Here is a 22,031-nt window from a genome sequence, read left to right as displayed (position 1 = left end):
TCCTCTGCAGCATAACACTGCTGACACCTGTCAGCTCTAACCATAAGCTGTCTGCCCCAAGCTTTAATCACCTGATGCTCAGAAAAATCTGAGTCACTTTTGCAGGAGCTCGAAGCATTGTTAAGATTATGTTATGTGTCAATAAAACATGCCTGCCGATTTAGTAATTCAGTAAATTAACGATGTCTATGCGCGATCTAGTAATTGAGTGAAATTCCTTACCTCGAGATCACAGACAACACGTTTTACTAGCAAGAGCATTTATTATGACCTATATAAAAATTTTGTGATGATTGGCTAAAGAAGAGATCTTATATTTATTGCTCGTGGACTCTTTTTATATGTATCACTATATACCTCACAAATGAAGCACCCGGCTCGAATCTGAGCATTTTAAAAAATGACCTCATTCAAACGCTTATATCGCTGGACAGGGTTAGTCTACAAAGACAAAAATGACATCAAATTTTAGCTGATGTTTTAGCCTTTTATTAATCTTAATTTTTATTAATTTTTTTGACACAATAACGTATTTAAATGCTAGTTATTAATTAAATGTCAGGTCACAGAGGTTGTTTGTGATAATTAATGTAACCACAAGTTATTAGCCACCAGACACTAACTGGTTACTAGCACTGAAACAACTCTGGTTTTCAGTCAGCCCTTGTGTCTTACGGAATGTCCGCCACTATTTTAATGTGTTCACCATTAACAACTCTGATATAAGAATTTTACATAAAGTTTTAGAGAAAGGAAAGTTTTCGTCTTCTAAAATTTGAAATGTGTGCTAAGAAAGTAGTTATTTTTGTACCAATTGCTGCTTAATCCAGCGTAACAAACAACCTAACCAAGCCTAACCAATTTTGTTATTTATAATTACAGATGCCATAGTTACATGTACATATATCAAACTTCAATGAGCCAACTAATGGCTTCCAAACATGTTGCATAACCCACAAAACTTTTAATTGATTGTTTTCTTTTTACATAAATAAATTCTTGCTATTCACAAATGTTAAATGCTTTCAGGAATTGATGATAATCGAACAAAAACGCTTATTATAATTGGCTATTCAACGGAAAGGTTTATTCTGATTGGCTATCAAACAGAAATCTTTATTCTGATTGGCTATCAGACAGAAATGTTTATTTTGGTTGGCTATCAGACAGAAATGTTCATTCTGGTTCATTTTTGTTCATTCATTCAGACAAAATTTTTTATTCTGGTTGACTATACTGCTCGTAAACACATGTTTGAATAACGTAAGCAATCAGTTTGAATACGTACTTACAAAATTAGTTTCTTCATATAACTGAAATGATGAAATTTAAAATGATTGCAATTTGCTGGTGAGTGAGCTGTATACAAACCTGTTTAAGATTTTTATAAATTTTGTTATGGTATCATGAAATATCATAAAAAGTGAGTTGGGTTTTGTTTTAATGCTGTGTTAATACTAAGCAATCAATCAAAAAGTCAAAAAGGAAATGAGCAAAAATATTTTCAACAAGTTTTATGGAATTGGTTGGCTTCTATGATTGGTTCAAAAAATTTCAACAAAATAAAACATGGGTTTACACAAAAATAGTTGCTAAGATAATATATATTACTTAAGACGTTGATAAAAAAAACCTTGTGTACCACCTTATTCTGATATAGAGGTTAAAGTGGACTGTATAAGTTAGTTATACAGTGATTTACAACATAAACATGCGTGCAAGTAAATTTTTCCATGGTTTGATTTATGCACAAAAACCATACTGAGTACACATATTTTTGCTGGATTTTCTTGAAGAATTTGCATTATTTATGTGAAAGAGTATTAACTGTAATCAGCGTGTAATGATTCTGTCTAACTTGTAGCAACTACCAGTACTGGATCCTGTTTGTTCTCTTCAATCTCAAAGATGCAACAGTCTGTGCTTGGTTTCCTCTTATTGCAGTGCATTTCAGAGGCCTTGGGCTGGATGAGGTAAGACAATTCCAAGATTATGCCTTGTGCTCCGGAGAGTAAATCTATATAGCTATAGTAGTATGCAATATTATGAAAATCTTTGATGGTAAAATGAAACGTTGGCTCTTCATCAGTTTCAATATTGTATATTTAAGAAACATGTGAGGAGCTCCACGGTTTATTAAAAATAAAATTGTAACAATAAAACTTTACTTCTATATTAGGCCTGTTTTATATTATGTTAGATTTTAGTGAAATCACATTAAAAATTACAAATTTTGCAAAAATAAACTGATGTAACATTTGGGTTTAATTTGTTTGTTTGAAAATATATTTTAGAATAAATTTTTAGGAGGTACAACATTGAAGCAACTGTTCTAATTTTATATCAATAAAAGAAGTGGTGATTAATTATTCCCCTAGTTGCTGTGACTAAAAACTAAAATGAAACAATGACTCTAGTTTATAGCAAACACCCAAATGTTTAAAAGGTATGTGTTTTAACTTGATGAATTATTTTGTGGCTTACAAAAATTTATTCCGTCATCGTAAAAAATGTTAATAGTTATATTAAATATGGCAAGGATTATGAACATTTACAAGGAAACAGAACCACACGTTGAGAATTTAAAAGTCAAGAACAGAGAAGGCAAAATATCTGTTCACAAAATGTTGCTCTTTTTGGAATTGACAGCAAAAGGGAATTTGCAGTAGTCACTATGTAACAACAGCATTCTCACACTGCTCTGGGAGCTCCTGTCAGCTAATGTTAGCCAACCTATGACTCGCAGTCTCACCAGTAGATTTTTGGAAATTGCTAAAATAATTTTTAATAAACTATTTATCATTTTGGTGAACAGTTTTGTAAAGATTATTTTTTGAAATGCATATAAAATTTAATAACGCTTTACATCAAATTCACAGCAGCTTTAGGGAGTTATTACTTACACAAGCAGTTTGTTATTAATATTAGAGAAACAAAAAGATTTATAGATTTAAATCCATATTTGACCATAGTGAAGCTCCAGTTACCTGTGAATACCAGAAATATACAATAGACGCTCCTATAACGTATACCTATTATAGCAATGAATTCTAGATAATGTAGAAACTATATGTAAAGTTTTTGATTCCTACTACGTAAAAAAATTCATATAATGTAGTGCCATATTGGGTGAGTTCACATCATCGATTCGAACATTCATTCATTACACTGCAATTGCAAAAGATAAACCGACATGCGTATACCATAATACTTATTATATATGCTACTTTTGCTACTATCTAGTTTGTTGTGATAGACCATCAGATGTGTCGACAAAACAGAGAATAGAGTAGCTGCGCAATTGTTCATAAATATTGTAAGGCAATCGATTGATACAGGTGTTACAGCATCGGTCTATCAATCTGTGTGTCACGAGTTGGTATATCGCTGAAAGTTCTTTTTTATTCTAACCTTGACCCCTGGATGCAGATAAGCGACGAGCAGGTTGTACCGCATTTTTGTAAAATATTTTGTTGTTTTTTTGCTGAAAACATATAAAATATATTTTTAGTAGTTTTACTTTGCAGAGTACATGTTGCTGTTTAGAAAAAATAAGCAAATCGTTGTAAATAAACGTCAAAGATGTGCTCCCTATCAACTTATTGTAGAAATTTTCTCCTTTTTGTAAGCCCAAAGGGAGAATTTAGAAAGATATTGGAATGGATTAGGAAATTTACATGTATTTTGCTGTTCTTATAACGTAAAGTCCCTATAATGTAAACATTCCTGGAACGAATTATTTGCGTGTTAGTAGCGTGCACTGTATATGACATTGCTGATATATATGACATATATATGACAGCAATGTCATCATAATATATAAAATGTATATATATATATATATCTTATATCAATATATAAATATTTTTCAGTGGTGGTGTGTAGGTGTGTCCAGCTACAGCTATTAAAACTCATGAATTAAAATTTTACATTACACTGGATTTGAACTCACGAAGATTGTGATCCCCGTTTTGCAATCCAATTCTCTAATCACGAGACCACAAAAGCTCATGCGATACATGGCCCATACTACATAACGTTTACATCTTCTGTCATTTTCACACTCACAATGAAGTAGTACTTGAAACTATATGAACTCTATTAGCTCTATGAAACACAATACTTTTCTTGCATTTTTGTGAATTTCTATGTTCGGTTTTTTAAAGGTTCAATTGCTAAATCGTAGTGTCGGTCAATACTTTTTACGCGGACAATTGTATTTTCTTACGTAAGAATGGCCTCCACATTCTCTCATTGTTCGGTCAGACAAAAACAGCTCGATAACCCATTTTTACATTTGTAACAGTGTTGAGAGGTACCAGTATTGTCGTATTCAAAGTTTTGATGGATAACTTATGCTGGAACATTAACCTTTTTGTATACACACACACACGCACACACGCATGCACGCACACACACACACACACTTCTATGCACGAATTGTTATTACTTCAACATATTCAGAAATTTTATTTTGCTTTCTCAGTTTGTATTAATTGCATCATTACCAAATCGGCTTTTATGGTAATTGTAGCAAAACAGACTTAATTTAGCTATTACTTGCTAAGTATTTCACATTTACATTGAAACTCTTTTATAGTTGTTATATTGATTTTTTAATTTGTTTAATTTGCTTAAAACATTTTCCTCATGATATGAAGTTTAAAAGTTACAGCCATTTGACAAAGTTTGAAAACCTTGACAGTTGTTGGTATTTTATCTCTTAATTTATTTCAACTTCACCAAACACTTTTTTTATGATATGTAGTTTGAAAGTTAGAATGGCAAATGTTGTCATATGTTAAATACAAACCAATTTCCTATTCAAAGACTTTTTTTACTACCCAGCATTGCCGGGTAGTAAAAAAAGTCTATGAAAAAGTATACGACTAGCTGTACTACCCGGCAATGCCGGGTAGTACAGCTAGTTGTATATAAATCTCAAAGTTTGTGTGCCTGTTATTCTGTACTTCGGTGTGTCCAGCTATAGCTATTAAAATCTTGGAATGAAAAACTTGCGTCAAGCTGGATTTGAACTCATGAAGATTGAACCCACCAAGATTGAACCCACTTGTTATCTAGCCACGAGTCTACGAAGGCTCTTACAGCTCTATTCTTCTTACTGCATGTAATGTAGCTACTGTATAACCGTTTGCTAATTTCAAATGCTAAATGACGTATTAATTGATGCATTGCACCTGCGGGTTACGATGCCCCTGTTACAAAATATTTTTCACTCAACTCTATAAAAAAATGCTTTTTCATCTTTACCATACTAGGGCAAATTTGCTTTCTCGCCATCTGATATTAACCAAATTTCTCTCAAAATTATAATTTGGCAATGTGTGAGCTGATTATATACGTTATTAAAAATATACGTTGCTCGCCATGGCGAGTTCAGCGTTATCCATTGTGGTGAAAACAGATTCGCAAACAGATGAGTGATAAAATTTTACTTAAAATTTTGAAGTTTACTAAAATACATACTAGAACTTTTTTTAAATATGTGTTTAGTAAGCTAAATTTATTTAAGTTAGATTCAGCATTTATGTTACCTGTCTGCCTCAAAGGTAAGAACTCTCCACATCTTGCGTGTAGTACAATATGATGTTACATTTTCTTGCAGATCATAACCACAAAATGCACTAAAGTTATTGTAGGTACTTATAGTTATCAAGGTTATCATATTGCTTTGTTACTATTTTTTAAGAATGATGATTTTTTGATTATTTTTTACCAGGTGTTTGCATTAGACAATTACTCAGGGTTTCTATACCTCTCTATAGAATATTTTTGCCTTATGATGCCACCACTGAAACAAACTAAAATCATATTTATGTAAGTGTATACCAAATAGCTTTTTGTTGTAATCGTAGCAAAACAAACTATATTTATTCATTACTTGCTAATGATTTTACATTTAAACACCTTTACAGTTTTACTTTTCCTCCTCATTTATTTCAACAAAACACTTCTTTCATGATATGAAATATAAAAGTTACAGTCGTTTTAACAATTTTTTAACAATTTTGAAAAGCTTTACAGTTGTTTTATTTTTTATCTTCATTTGAACTACGAAAACACTTTTCTCATGATGTGAAGTTTAAAAATTAGAATGGTAAATTTTGTTATATGTTAAATAAAAATAAAGTTTCTGTGCAAAGACTTTTTTCAGTAATATATATATATAATTATATATATATATATGGCCGTCATATATGATATGACATATACATACATGCTCGACATATATGATAAGCTATTAATCGTAGCTCTAACAGACATTGCTGTGTTATACACTTATTTTATTCAAAGACAAGGTTTTAACCGCTAGTATACACTAAAATTAATTGCCTGAAAATCTGTCATGTCTGTGTCGTCTCACGCAGTATAATTTATTAAAACTAGCCAAGCCAAATTTGTGATACTGTATATATACAATTTTATAAATGGCCCAGTTTCTACCCATTACAATAGCTTAGTATACATGTACATGTACATGACAATGTAAAAACTGGTGTTTGCTTGTATAACTCAATTTTTTAAAGAATGCGCTTTTATCGCCAGACTCGCCAACCTAATCGTGTTTTAATTAGTTTGTTTCAACTTAATTTGGCCAAAAAAGCCTATTCAAAAACTTAAATGTTTTTTATAAAAACATTCCTGATAAATTTTAAAAATTGTTTTATCCTAATTACTGTCTTATGACTGAAGCATTATTTTTAGCAACTTTGAGCTATTGATTGAAATGTATCAGGACTGTAGCCTTTTTTCAAAATTCATGAAAGGAACTTGGTTGAAATTCAATTTACTATAATATATGATACTAGCTCAGAAGTTGGACACTTTGAGCTAAAAATTTGTAAGCGCAGAAAAACTTTTTCTTAGCAAAACTAATAACTAATGCTTAAATATTAATCTTATTCGACAACTCTTTATGCTATTGTCTGGTTTCCAATTTTGCAGACTACAGCATCATGGATATGCAAAGTGGCTACGATAGCTGCTGCCATCGGTGTATTCATTGTAGCCGTACTAGCTGATCATCATTATTTTAAAAGGAAGACAAAGCTCATACTGAAATGGTTCACAGTTGTATCAATAGCTCTGTTCCTTATCCTGGCCCTCATTCAAGAGAAGTACATTCTTCTATCAGAAGGAGCCCTGGTTCGTAAGTGGCTAACAAATAACAGTCATTCTATGGGATGGTCAAGAGAAAGACAAATGGCAAATATATAACTGTTGTTAAAAGGTGCCCATATAGCAAGAAATGCTTCAATACGTTCCACTTGAATCTAAACTAAGAATCTGTTTTAAACTGAGGGTGGCCTCTGCCTTCAATAAATTATCTGATAAAACAAAGAAAATAAAAGTAAAACATTTATTTGAACGCCACCTCTATTTGAACGCCCCCTCTATTTGAACATCACCCTGAGAAAAGGCTAAAAATTTGAGAACTACTTTCTAAGTAAACGGCACCTATATTGCTTGCCACTTGGACAATATTTGATCTTTACAAACTCATCATATTATTTGTTCATTAAAAAATTCCACAAAATCGTATTACTAATAAATCATTTACATCAATAACAATTAATTTTTTCGTCGTCCAACTACAAAACTTATTTTATTTTTTGTTAAAACTTTGAAAGCAACACCATGAAAATAATTGATAGCTGTTTCAGGCTAGTATGTAGTAGTTCCTTGTTTAACGCAGTCTTGATACTCCGAAGTACATGTACAATGTATATAAAAAAACGGTTTACATTTACAATGGTACTAAGGTTACATTTAGTGAGCAAAACTTTTACGTTTTGCATTTCTGCTAAATGCAACGTTTGAAAGTATCACGCTGCCAAAAATCTGTTTGGTTGTATTATCAACTAGTTCAGTGGTGCAGAAAAAGAGTTGAGGTCAGAAGACATTGTGGAAGCTATTGGGCAACCAAAGGATGTTTATTCCATCGCAAGCAACAATCAGAACGGAGCTGTTCAAGTAGACGATGCAAAGTGTCTTGTTTTAAAAACGTTAATTTTGTTTCTGCATGTTATGGTTCATTTATGTCACTCGTTCATGAATATATATATTTGTAGCATTTGATAGATTGTCATTTTATAACTTATAAGTTTGCACATTTTTAGCATATTATTTAATCGTATATTCACAGTTGCCTTAACATGGCTTACAATGGATCAACGCTCATAACTCATCTTCTATTGCACATAGAAAGCCAGTTCTGGCTGCAAACTATAGCAAACATATTAATGAGTGATATGAACTTTTATTCAACATTGTTAAATACAAATGTAAAAGAGAAATATCTTCAAATTTAGAAAGAAATAAATATTGAAAGCTTCAGCAAATAGCAAAGCAGTACACATGCTATAATATCATTGCATGCTAATTGTAAGCAATAGATATCAACTGGTAGAGATATTTTTCGGTTTCTCAATGCATATTTATTAAGAGATTTTTGACAAATTGGAGTTATGCTAGCAGATTTATTGCGTCTAAAATGTTTAAATCGCTCCATCAGAAAAAGAAAGCAAAATATGGGCAACATTAGCTTCACCCGTAAAAGGGCTAAACTTATTTTCTCGAAATTCTGACGAGCCATTTGAAAAATTTAACTCCAGCCTTTATTTAAAAGCTACCTCCAATTGACCGCACTATGGAGAAAGGGTTGAAAAATAGAGCGCCATTTCATTCAGCTAGAGGTTTCATGGTACATATCATTTAGTTAAACTAATAAAAGTGCCATAATCTTAAGGTTGAAACTTTAGAGCTTTCAGCCATTCATCTTCAACTTTGAATTAATGGCATTTGAATTCAAACCGGCTATGCATATGAATTATGCCAGGCCGTTTTCCCTTCACAGCACAAATCAAAGTTAACAAGAGATGCTTTTAAATTACCAAAAATAATAATATAAATTCCTAAAATATCAAAAAGTCTATTATTACCTGGGTATGCAGCAAGTATCCGTTTAGTTCTAGACAAATCCATAAACTTAGAGTTATCCTCTAAATGGCAGTGATTTATGACTGATACAGTAATTACTTTATTGATGGCCAGTGAATGAATCCAATAATATATTTTTAATGTATCCCTAATGTGTCTGATACAAAAGATTGCTTGGTTGTTGCACCTCAAAAACTTTGCCACTTACAAAGATTTCTGGGTCCAACCTTAACTAATGCATCAACAAGCATTTTTACTGTCAGTGAAAATTACTTAGCTCAATTATATTTTGCTAAAATTAAAGAAAGCTATCATAGTTTTGCTGCAATTGTATAGAGTACATAAGTTAAATTTGAATTTAGCAAAGGCAGCCAATCACTAACCACTACAGTTCTAATAAATTTAATATTCTCATGAAACCGACACTGTACGTGATTTTCAGAGCCATTACTGCACAAAAAATGACTCCGCGATCTTAGCTGGCCATGTTCGAGTCCAGTGGCAAGGTATTTTCAAAAATTGAAAACACGACTGGCTGCAGAAAGCAAATTAAGTTTGGGTGTCATTATTTCCACCAACGATGGCCTTTTGTGAGAATTGAACTTTAGTAGACTCGTCGGTTGACTCGTCGGTTGACTCGTCGGTTGACTCGTCGGTTGAATCGTCAGTTGACTTGTTGTTTGCAAGTGAGGCACTCTAAACCCCTAGACCGCTGCTGCTCTCTAATTTAACATATACAATATAATTCAACTCACAAAATTTATCAGACAGGTTTTTTGTGGTGTTCTTTTAACACTTAGTTCTCACATTTGAGTATTATATTTCTACTTTATCATCATTCAAGTTTGCAACAGAGAGTTAATAAATTTCTTTTTTGTTCTTCCAGCTGTGCTATATATTCTGCTTATTGGAATTGATGTGTCAACACAGTCAATATTTCCCATCTGTGCGGAGCTAGCCTGTGAGTACGCATATCCTGTGTACGAGGGGCTGACGTGCACCATCCTACTTATTGGCAACTACATGATAGGAATCGTCTTCTACTGCCTTTTGTTGGTGCCAAGCTTGGCTGATGGTGAGTTTTAGACAATATATTAATGTTTCATATTAATATATTATATAAATATTAATGTAATAAGTTTATAAGATATTATGATTCAAAAATGCCAGAAATATTTTTAGTGCTATCTTTAATCCTTTGGCTGGGTTAAAACCCGGCAAAAACACCCGAAAGTAGTGTAATTTATTTTTCAAAATTTAATAAAATTGGCTTTTTATGAACACGCATAACTCAAATCTTAAATTTATTTCTATGAACAAAATCTCTTGAACATAAACATGCATTTATATATCTTCTACTACAACAAAAATACAACCATGTGCAATTGTCCCTGTATGAAATGCTCGAAAGCATTTCTTTCGGTAGAGTCAAACGCTATAACGTAGCCGTGCGAGCTACCATAACGATCGTTTTTCTTTGTATATTCCAAGTATATTAAAAGTCAAAAAGGTTTACATCACTTCTATCATCTAAATCATTTTTATTCCAATCAGACAAGAAATCACTAACGATCACAGGATCAAATAATCTTTTATTTTACCATTTTGAAAGTCGAGCCAATGTTGACTGGTTTTTCCAACTTTTATTCTTTTCTAAGGAGGCGCGACTTCTTTAGCTTTTAGCACAAAGCAACGCCTCTCAGATAATCGTTTTATGTTGTAAATAATTGACAAATATCTTGTTGATGATATCTTAAACTTACTATGTTCATATCCTTTGTTTAACGTTACTAGGCAACAGCTTTATAAACGTCTACCGAAAGCGATATAAATGTTGTTTCCCCACGCAACCGATAAACGACATTTTGGTTGTTTCCCCAGCCAAAGTGTTAATTGGCAAGTCATCTCGCTTGTTTTGGCAAGTTGCTTTGTTTGCATTAGCAAGTTCTCCTGCATGCATTGCCGAGTTGTCTTCCTTGCATTTTTTATGTGACACAATATTTTGAACTCGGTGGTACAATTCGAAAAATCACTCATTGCCAAAAATAGAAAATTTACTTTACACTAAATACTTGTAGCATCGCCACATTGTGCTCAAATGGTTATGAAGCAGAAAATGTTATTTTAACTGCAAGCGTTTTACTTGTGAAGCAGATGTTTGTAGTTTGGTATGCTTGCTCATCGTTAGTAAACCAGGTTGATTGTAAGTTGAAAGTTGTGTCATTCTCATATACTTAGTTTACTAAAAAAACCTAATGCTTTCGGCAAAGCATTACTGTGTGTCATGTTTGTTCGTCTAAAGATTTTTGCATAGGAGCGTCTAATAGATCATTGTGACAAGAAATTTTACCGCCATGATAATTATGGGCATGTGGTTATAGCCCTTAAGCTTATGTATATAAATATCTAATAATTATGGGCATGTGGTTATAGCCCTTAAGCACATGGATAGAGATATCTAATAATTATGGGCATGTGGTTATAGCCCTTAAGCTTATGCATATAAATATCTAATAATTATGGGCATGTGGTTATAGCCCTTAAGCTTATGAATATATTTAATGAATTAAAGGCTTTTGCTTGCTGCTGTCTCTTAACATTAACAAAATTTTATTGCTTATGCAATAATATATAATAGTGCACAATTCAACACAATTCAGTATTATTTGCAAATACTCTGTTGCTTGAAGGCAGAAAGAAATAAATCTAAAATTAATTTTAGAACTCAATCAACTTTGTGAAAACTTTGTAAGTTCTCAAGTGAAATCTTATGGTATTCCGATGTAAAATGCATAGTGATCTCAGCATTACTTACTTGTAGTTTTGCATTTTAGTGTGACGCCTAATCTACTTTCATGTTATGCATTAGTAGATATTAGCGGATAGTCTCTTTAGAATATGGTTTTTGTGACAGCTAGTGAAAAATAGGAAATAGAATATTGTTTGACGACAGGTTTTGCTTTTTCACAGAGCGCAAGGTGTCCTGAAATGGTTTTTTCTGCTTTAGTGCTCAACCAGTGTGTATGGAATTAGAGTCAAAGTCTCAATGGAACCTTGGAAAACAAGCATAAGAGCTCAACACTGAGTTATTGTTGACTCAGAAATAGGGTACTACAAATTTGACAAAACCAAAGAAACCAACAGCTTCCTAAAATGTGATAAAGCAGAGAGAGAAAGTGTTTTGAAAGTTGAATGATTAGTAGAAGTAGTAGCAGTCTGAGCTGGTAGGCTAAATTTTGCAAGTTCAAACTATGTATGTTGCAATCTCTTTTCCAATATCTCTCCGTGGCTTCAGGCTGAAGGATAGAGCTTATACTACAGCAAAAATTAAAATATGTACCAATGAGTTCAACTTTTTCAGACACCGGATGGATGACGTGGCAATGCCTCTTTGGAAGTATCATTGCAATGCCTCTGCTTTTTCTCCTCAAAGACGACTTCCGTCGGCTCAACTTGGACGACAGACCTGATACTCTAAGCAAGTCGTAAAGTGTAGCTGGACATTAAAAGTTAAAAGCTTCAATTCTCTGTACTAGCCAGTTTGAGTAATGGCTAAAGCCAAAGATTTTTTACATTCATTACACTTGATAAGCCATTTATTATAAAGCCTCCATATTATATGTATATGTGTTTAACCTTTGACCTTCACCTCAACCAATTGATGTTTAGCACTTCTCTGGTTACAAGTAATGACTGATGGAAACACAATAAATGTTTTGCTATCTCAATTCGTAATTCTTTATCTCTTCAAAATTCTAAATGCAGCTGAGCTAGTTACTCTCTTGTATATAATTTGCATCATAAAAAGTGATGTTTGTTCAATAATTGACAATAGATTGTATCTGTATGCATATAGCAACAAACATACAGAATACATAGAACCAAGTACAAAACTAAATTTAAAACTTACTTTAGATGAATGTAACTAGATATGTAGATTTGACAGTGCTTAGGTTTGATGGTAGAGTCATAAAAATATACACACAATGTATTAAAGCTAGAACAAATGTACCTTAAACCAACTTCCTGGAAAGAGGATGCAAGTTTTATAAGCTCCTGTTTTTTCTGCACTAATGCTCGCAGTTACTAGTGCTGGCAATCCCTAACACTGGTGTTCACCAACACTGACAATCACTAACGGTGTCAGTCGATAACACTGACAGTCGCTAGCATTGGCAGTCACTAATACTGGTAGCCACTAACGCTGGCGGTCACTTACACTGGCAGGCGCTAACACTGGCAGTCACTAACGCTGGCAGTCGCTAACACTGGCAGTCACTAATGCTGGCAGTCACTAACACTGGTGTTCACTAACACTGGCAATCACTAACACTGGCAGTCACTAACACTGACAGTAACTAATGCTGGCAGTCACTAACACTGGCAGTCACTAACGCTGGCAGTTGCTAACACTGGCAGTCACTAACAGTGGCAGTCACTAACGCTGGCAGTCACTAACGCTGGCAGTCACTAACATTGGCAGCCGCCATCCAACCATTTGAAAAAATGGTAAGATGGCTATATATGTATGTGGGAATGATGCATGGGAACCTAGATGCTGTATGCTTGCAAAAGCTTTTGATGTTTACTCTTGCATAATATTTCTGGTGCATGTGTGATTATACATTTATACACCCATTACATAGAGTGAGGTATGGAAAAATAAGAAGGGGCTCTATTATAGATGTGTGTACTCCTGTATGTATACTATGCTGACATAGCATATATGTGAAAGTTTACCTACTCAAACCGCTAAGCAACTTTTTTCCAAGACGTAACCAAAAAGTCATGCTCCCAGTAAAAATACTTCACAAAGTCATAAAAATGTAACACCCACATCAATACGCATGCTAAACATGCTAAGTTGCAATCTGTTATAATGGCATTTTGCAGCTCTATTGTGTGGAACCCTGATCTGTATCGGCATAACAACGCAGACAATATTTTCTATCTGCACAGAGCTAGCCTGTGAATATGCGTATCCGGTGCATGAGGGTCTCACCTGCACTGTTATATTTATGCTCAACTGGGGAATATCTATCGTCTTGTTGGGACTTTTGCTAGTTTTATAGCTCTTTCTGAAGGTAAGCCCGAGCAGATCTTTTCAATAAGCAACTGAAGGTTTTCTATCTGTTTTTATTTGCTTGAAAATTTAGGTGTTTACCATCACAGAATGGTCTATGGGAGTTTTATGGTTTTATACTGAAAAGTGCTCTGTGTTTTGAACACCAGTTTGTTTAAACTATTATCGATTCACACTCACTACAGAATCATGTAGGTTTAGGGTGTCTAAAAGGTTTCACTGATTGGAAAGAACATATTACTGCTTTATACAAGAAACTAACACTACTTTCAGTGTAAACCACATTTTACCAACTTCAAATTTTTACTATAATAAGAGCCGTGTCTGTCCATCCATCTGTCTGGATAAAGCCCCGCGTAAAGGTTTGGAAAAAAATGCATCAAACGGGAATTGAACTTGCATATCCAGCTCTGCAGCAAAGCATGTTACAATTGCACTGATGAACCACCTCAAAGAATCATAGAATAATTGTGTGCATAATGGTTATACATGATGATCTCTCACGATGCACTGAGCTGCAAGTGTACTAGTAGTGATAAATATTTATGCTTGGATTTATACCTAAAAGTATTTATAGGTTGGCCTTCCTCGATCTGCCTTTGGTGAAATGAGTTGAAAAGTCATCAAACCAAAATTCATTTGTAATTTTTACTTTGTTTCATTCAGTTATTAATACAGTCAAACATGGATAACTCGAACTTCACGGGACTGAGCATAAGTGTTCGAATTATCAGAGCGTTCAAGTTATCAGAGCACTGTCACAAGTCCATGTATTTACCTATTTATTAGTAGATACATGTACATATACAAACTATAATATAAATAAAAAGCACAAATGGCTTGTTTCAAATTAAATGCTTCTAATGTAAAGTTTAAAACGATTTCATGAAAAAGCATAGAGATTTTTCTGTCACTTGAGATTGGTTTGTTGTTTGAGGTGATGTTATTGCCAGGACGCTTTTTTAGATTGACATTGGAAAAACTTGATTGTTGTTGAAATGCTCAAAAGAAAAGACATCTTTTTCTTTTGAGCGTTTTACCCACGATCAATTTTGCCAATTTTTCTTGAAGTTTATGCAACTTCAAGAAAAAGTTACCAAAGAAAAATCCCTTACTTTACCTGGGATTCGTTAAGAGCAACACTCCGAGGCAGTTCAATTAAAAGTTTTACGAGGTTTAACGGTACATTGTATATCACTCACGCTTTTTGAATGGATACTTATTGAATGTACACACGTATTCTGTGTTTAGGTCAAATGATGAATAGTTTTTTTTAGCTAAGACAACGTATACGTTTAATAAAAAGAATTTTTAAGACGTTTTAAACATTCAACATTCCGACGTTGATTCAACACGGAATCAACGTCGGAAAACTATTCGCCACGGGCTAGCCGGATCACGCACTCAAGGATTTTTGCCAAGCACATACAAAACAACATGCTGTTTTTGTTTTGTATGTGCGTGGCAAAAATCCTTGCGCGCGTGACCCGGCAAGCTCGTGCTATTAATCGTATAGCAGAATAAATCAAATTTGACCAAACCTTTAGAAAAGTCGTTGACAAAATTATTTTGCCGATGGTGGTAATAACAACGCTTATGAATTACGAAAAGATGAGGTTTACCTCTATGGCTTTGAATAAAGTGATTTTCTAAAGCGATAACAACCGTTTCGGTAGCCGTTGGGCAAAAAAACTTATTTATTAAATTGGATTATCCGAAGAGTAATTAGATACGACCCGGTATCTGTTTTAAGGACACAGAACCGAACTAAAAAATAACAGGGCCGTTGTCTGGACTACATGATTAGACTCAGTGGCCAACATAATCAATAGCAACAGGTAGTTACGGACCGGGTATAACTTTAAAGGCAGTTGCCCGCAATCCATTACAATATATGGAGTTGTTGCTACCGCAAGAAGCAAGAAGTTTTAACAACCGTGCGCAGGTGCTTTAGTTCTATTTCCTGTCTCGAGTTTGGCAATAGTCAAGTCGAGACGAGACCGATACGAGACGAGACAGGTCAATACTCGAGACGTCTCGTGTCTCGTTCCACCTCTACGTTACATAAAATGAACTTCCCAATGTATGACTAAATTAACCTCAAATTAGCGTAAATTAACCTCCTGGATCTTTTGACTTATTGAAGTTTTGAAACAGCAAATTATTATGTCCCTTTGCTAGCTGCATACTTGTTATAAAGATAAGTACTTTTGGGTTACATTTCAGATACTGCATGGATGACATGGGTGTGCTTGGTTGGCTGCTCCATTTCTCTCTCTCTCTTAATATCTTGCTTAAGGATGACTTCCGTCGACTTGAATTAGACGGCAAACCAAGAGGGCTCAAAGAGTCACTAGCATAAAATAATGAGTAATTTAGGCAAAGAAGAAATAGTAAGCTATTTTAGCTCAGCAACTCCATACATTGTCACACACTAAACATGTTCTACAAGAGATATAGAGATATTTTTGTTGCCAACTAATTTTGGATTTCAATTTTGATTTAATATACTTATGCATTATTTTTAAAACAATATTATTAATTTATGATTTGATATAATATACCAGCATACTGTTATTTTTGGCTAGTATATCCTTGCTGGATTGTATATAGCAACAAGTAGCATTTTTGCTACAAAAATTCATATATGCTGGAAAAATACATGTAAAATATAATTTTTTGCAAAAAAATGGTTGAATGATATTTAATATTTTATACGCATACTGCTTCACTGCATCTATATAATGTGATGCCTGGGTTCTTGATAGAAAACATAAACAAAATTTACAACCTCCCACTGAATAATGATATATAAAGAATGAGATTACAACTCTAATCTAAGTAGCTGCTGGATAATCATTTGTTATGCTAATAATATCTGCAGTTGTTGACAAAACTGCATAGTAGTAGTGTACTAATTACAACACCAGTCAAGTAGAGGTCTTTAAAGATGAAATTGTTTTCTACCACACTTTGTTGTACGTGAGTAATTTATTTTTTTCAAAATTTTATTTATTTATCATTCAGTACAAGATTCTCAGTTCAGGATGTCAAAAATATTTGATGGGATAAAACAAAACTACATTTCCTTCTTATCTAATATGGCAAATGTTTACATCAGTGTTGAAAACCTTAGACACACACAGCTATGAAATTTTCTGACTTTATCTAAGTGACATGTATAGCCGCATGCTACAATAGTGTGCAAGCATCGTTTGTTTATATAATTAGTTGTAATTGTTTACTTTGTATGGCTTTGCTTCTGTAAGTAGGTGGTCTTATGTTCTTGTATTATGTTCGCTCTTGTTAGTTACTAGTGTCTAGTGTGACTCATGTTTCATTTTACCTGCAGTCACTCAATTGTCAAGTGATGTTTAGCCGGGTCATGCAACAATGTACTCTGCTAATTCAACAGGAAGTTTAGTGGAAATCCAAACATATTGTAGTGATTTTACTTTTAAAATATCTAAACAAGCACAAAAATACTGAAAACATGCGAAGCTATTAAAATATAATAATTTTTTTAAGTTGAAGTTCTGCCATGTTTTTCCAATAATAAGGCTATACCATTAATAAGACCTCAAGCAACTTTAAGGATGATTGTAATATGAGCCTCACCCTAAAAATAAGCACTTGTTGAGAGTGATAAAATAACAAAAAAAAGTTGTTTTTATAAATATTATGACTTTATGTTATGAGAACACGTGCGTCATGTAAAAAGTTTCAACTCCAAAAAGTAAAGCTCTTTACGCATTAGCTTTAAAGCACATAAATTACATAATTTTTTATTGTATATTTCAATACATCAGAGTCTTGGCTTTCAAATGAGCTATTGTTTGCTATGGTGAGACAGACATTAGTTGGTGTTTATAGGATTTCCCCAGAGCTCTACCACGAAAAAGTTTACTTCCATAGTCTCAAAAATTGTGACATCACAATTCTCACATTCGTTGTTGTGTGCTCTTACCGCTTATTTATCAACTACGAAAGTGACGCTAGTGGCAGGCGGAGGTAAGACAACTCTAGAGATTGAATGAAGATGACAAAGGAATCAGTGTCATTAGATCTCCATGTACATATTATTTCTATGATAAGTACCTCAGACTCCAAGAACCATACTATATTTTCCCCGATGATACTATGCACTAGCTCTTTATTTTTAATGCGATGTTAAGGGTGACAACTGAGACTAATTAATTTCAAGCATGGCGTGATCTCGCGAAAGTGCGATTGACATTTAGTCCTAGGGCCACGCAACCGCAGGTCATAATTTAATCGATTTGATTTCATTACCTTTATCAACGACAGTACATTTATTGAAGCATAATTAATTAACCCAGAACGTGTGTTTGTATTGATCGGGCATTAGCACGATCGCTGGCATTGTTGATTATCTAGAATCTTAGTTTATTATTAGCGCTCTCTGGGTTTAACAGCACCGAGTGTCAGAGAAAAATGCAGCCTCAATGGCAGTGAAAGGGATCGACGACCTAAGGCTAACTGAGAATTATGACGCCACATTTTGAGTACCTGAACCAAGTGATTTTTTGCAGAACGTACTTTTTGATACCCCGTTTTTCATAGTTCTATTATTCTTTGTGTATTGAATATAGGCTCGTTCGAAGTCCAAGACTCTGATGTATTAAAATATATAATAAAAAAATTATTTAATCTATCTGCTTTAAATAATTTTGTGTCATGATCACAGAAACCATGGTTAAGTCGAGATTATAAGATCTAGAGTTATCTGCATTAACAGAAGGAAAAAATTCTCACAATTATTTTGCAAAAAAAATTTTGATTCTAGCTTAATTACAACAGATTTTATGGTCAATAAACTGAATGCATGTTTACCATCAGTGCGAAAACCTAGTTCCGAGAAAACTGGTATTAAAGTCTGAGAAACGAAAACCGATGCACAGTTTTGTTTGCATTTCAAAACGTCATAGCAGCCAATATTAAGAGTTTGTGATATTTATCTAAGTTTCTGTATTTATATCAAAAAAATTATGCTGAATTTAAAAATCTAAACAGATTTTGGCTGGTTGTCATAGAAATGGCTGTATATCTATAAGAAAATGTATTACCTAATTTTGCAGATATTAAAAACGGCTTGGCAGTGCCGCGATATTGAGCACAACCGTAGTATGATCAACAAAATGTTAAAAAATAATAATAGCAGTAACATTGAAGTAAATTCTACTCGACAAGGATAGACAACTCCCAACTCAAGAGCGAGTTCACACAACTTGATGAGTCAATAAACAGACTTGTGGGTGAGCCGATAAACAGACTCGAGAGTGAGCCGATAAGCAGACTCGAGAGTGAGCCGATAAACAGACTCGAGAGTGAGCCGATAAACAGACTCGATGGTGAGCCGATAAGCAGACTCGAGAGTGAGCCGATAAACAGACTCGCGGGTGAGCCGATAAACAGACTCGCGGGTGAGCCGATAAACAGACTCGATGGTGAGCCGATAAACAGACTCGATGGTGAGCCGATAAACAGACTCGATGGTGAGCCGATAAACAGACTCGATGGTGAGCCGATAAACAGACTCGATGGTGAGCCGATAAACAGACTCGATGGTGAGCCGATAAACAGACTCGATGGTGAGCCGATAAACAGACTCGATGGTGAGCCGATAAACAGACTCGATGGTGAGCCGATAAACAGACTCGATGGTGAGCCGATAAACAAACTCGATGGTGACTTTTCTCAACTATTACACCCTAGCAAGCCAAGCGCAATAATTCTTGATGTTCGGTCAATAGCACTTATAGTGAATGCAGCTATGATACGCTGGCTAATATCACAATGCTAAAGTCAGAAACAGTGACAAGAATGTTATACCTATTTGCTTTTCAACTCAAGCAGAGCTTGTTTGTAAAGAACGCAGTATCTTTATTGGTGTTATATCTCTCAGTACCAAGCAGTAACACACCAACAATGATCAAACCGGCAGGTTATATAGCAATCCCAAGAAAAATCCACAAATTGATTGGCTGCACAGTAATCAGGTCAACCAATTCCACAATAACATATTTCGAATACAAAAACGATAACATTTGTCACTAACTAATCACGCAATACGAGTATTAATAATTTTTTTGTGTTTGTATAGTAACATGCAAATCTTAGAACAATATGGTAATAAATGGCTAACATAAAAAAAAATTGCTAGTATCACACATACATACACTCTACATTGAACAAGTGTTAAGCGTGCGCCTTATAAATGACTATTCAAATTTGTCTGAATTGCGATGAACGTAATATAGATCCGTTGAGTTAGCAATTTGAAGCTGCCGGATTATAGGCTTAGAAAAGACGTCATCAACTCTTGCGCATTCTGACGTCTACAATTACGGGTACACACTGATTGACAGCTCATTCGCTTTTACAAGCATGAAGTGGGGTCCAAGACCATTCGCCCATCGGTAGATCCTATCGGGGACGACAGTGACCCTCTCGGGCTACCAGTCAAAATCGATTTTTGAGTGCCAGTAGTCTCACCAACCACCTCAGCCCTTTTTAGGGCTATCATTTCCGTTTCAAGGGTTTTGTTCTGCGACGACAATGGTGGAAACTCGGTGTCGTAATTGTCGTCCACTTTTTTTATTACAACATATTGCACATCATTGGTCACTCTATACTTTGATCTTGCAAATTCGAATAATTTTTCTTATAATCAAATCTTATAAAATCGAATAATTATTCTTATAATTAAATATTGTAAAAATCTTATATGAATGGTTAAGAATATATCATGGTCATTCCCTTTACTTACACTGCTTTTGGCATCAGTTGGAATACCAAAGTACTCATTATAAGTGTCAAAAATGTCAGAATTATCCCTCAAATCGGCAAAAAAGAGACGATTACGTTTTTCGGACGCCATTTATCAGTACTTCCTGTTTAGCATAGCAACGGTTTTAAGGGGTTTTTCTGAGGTTTTAAGAAATTTATTATCTAAACTGACTTCAGATTCAGAAAGATCACTCTTTGATTAGTCCAGAAGCATGTGTTATCAAAATCCTTACCAAAATTATAAATTCAGTTAGTGGAACTTTAAAGTCGAATAACTCAACTTCGTGATTTGCGACTTAACCATGGTTTCTGTGACCGCGACCCAAATGACTGCCTGATTGGTAGGGAAATTTCTCTTCTGGGAAATTATTTGTTTGAAGAAATCATTGCGTATTTCACCCCAAATAAAGCTGAGTATGATTAAAGTTACTTGATCAAGTTACTTTATGTGAAAAAACATTTCAGATCATAAAATGGTTCACAAATATTGAGGAGTCTAAAATAGATTTAGTAAAATAGTTTCTGATGATAATGACATGATTGTCTATAAATATATTTTTATTATGAGTTTCTGAACGAAACCCTGTCATGCATAACTGAATTTAAATCGTTTGCATTCATTTCTGTATATTTATTAAACTTATAACTTATACTTGGTAAATTTAGCTTTTTGAATAAGGAATTAAGAACTCTCTAGAAAATAATTCGTAAGGTCATAGGTAAATGTTAAATGTTAGACTTCAGGCACAGTCCAGCTGCTGACTATTGTGTAAATAATACCAGAAGAATGTTAGTGGTTGGTAAGAATCATAGACCTGCATAGCCAATCGATAACTTTGCTCTAAATGCATGGTAAATTTCTATCGGGGCCCAACTCAAGCTTTAGATAATTGTTATCAATAGTGTTGTACTATAAAGGCCAATCTTTCGGAAACAAATAGGTGACACAGCAATTACTATCATTGAAGTATCCTGGAGACACCTAAGTATAATGCTCACTTAAGTATAATACACTGCCCTCAATTTTAACTCATAAAACTGGTTTTTGTTTGACATATGTGCACAACTATAACTCTTTCCTAAGTCTTCAGATTTTTCTGTCCAAACAAATTTGGTTGGTTCTCATATGAAAACTATTTTATATCCAACAAAAAATTAAATTTTCTCTATTCAGTAT

General features: G+C 34.0%; 1 protein-coding gene across 2 annotated transcripts in view; it reads left to right on the top strand.

Annotated features, from left to right (window-relative positions):
* LOC137394751 (solute carrier family 49 member 4-like) overlaps nt 1-12,650 on the top strand; it is an 82,694-nt gene extending 70,044 nt beyond the window's left edge. For both annotated transcript variants that reach the window (XM_068081513.1, XM_068081514.1), the window contains 4 exons: nt 1,865-1,973; nt 6,967-7,171; nt 9,848-10,036; nt 12,323-12,650. In XM_068081513.1, the coding sequence (XP_067937614.1) occupies nt 1,865-1,973; nt 6,967-7,171; nt 9,848-10,036; nt 12,323-12,450 (631 nt within the window). In that variant the 3' untranslated portion in view covers nt 12,451-12,650. The remainder of the gene's footprint in view (nt 1-1,864; nt 1,974-6,966; nt 7,172-9,847; nt 10,037-12,322) is intronic.
* The last annotated feature ends 9,381 nt before the right edge of the window (nt 12,651-22,031 follow it).

The sequence above is a fragment of the Watersipora subatra genome, chromosome 4, assembly GCF_963576615.1.
Source record: "Watersipora subatra chromosome 4, tzWatSuba1.1, whole genome shotgun sequence".
NCBI classification, from domain to species: domain Eukaryota; kingdom Metazoa; phylum Bryozoa; class Gymnolaemata; order Cheilostomatida; family Watersiporidae; genus Watersipora; species Watersipora subatra.
This window is presented reverse-complemented; position numbering and strand designations above follow the sequence as displayed.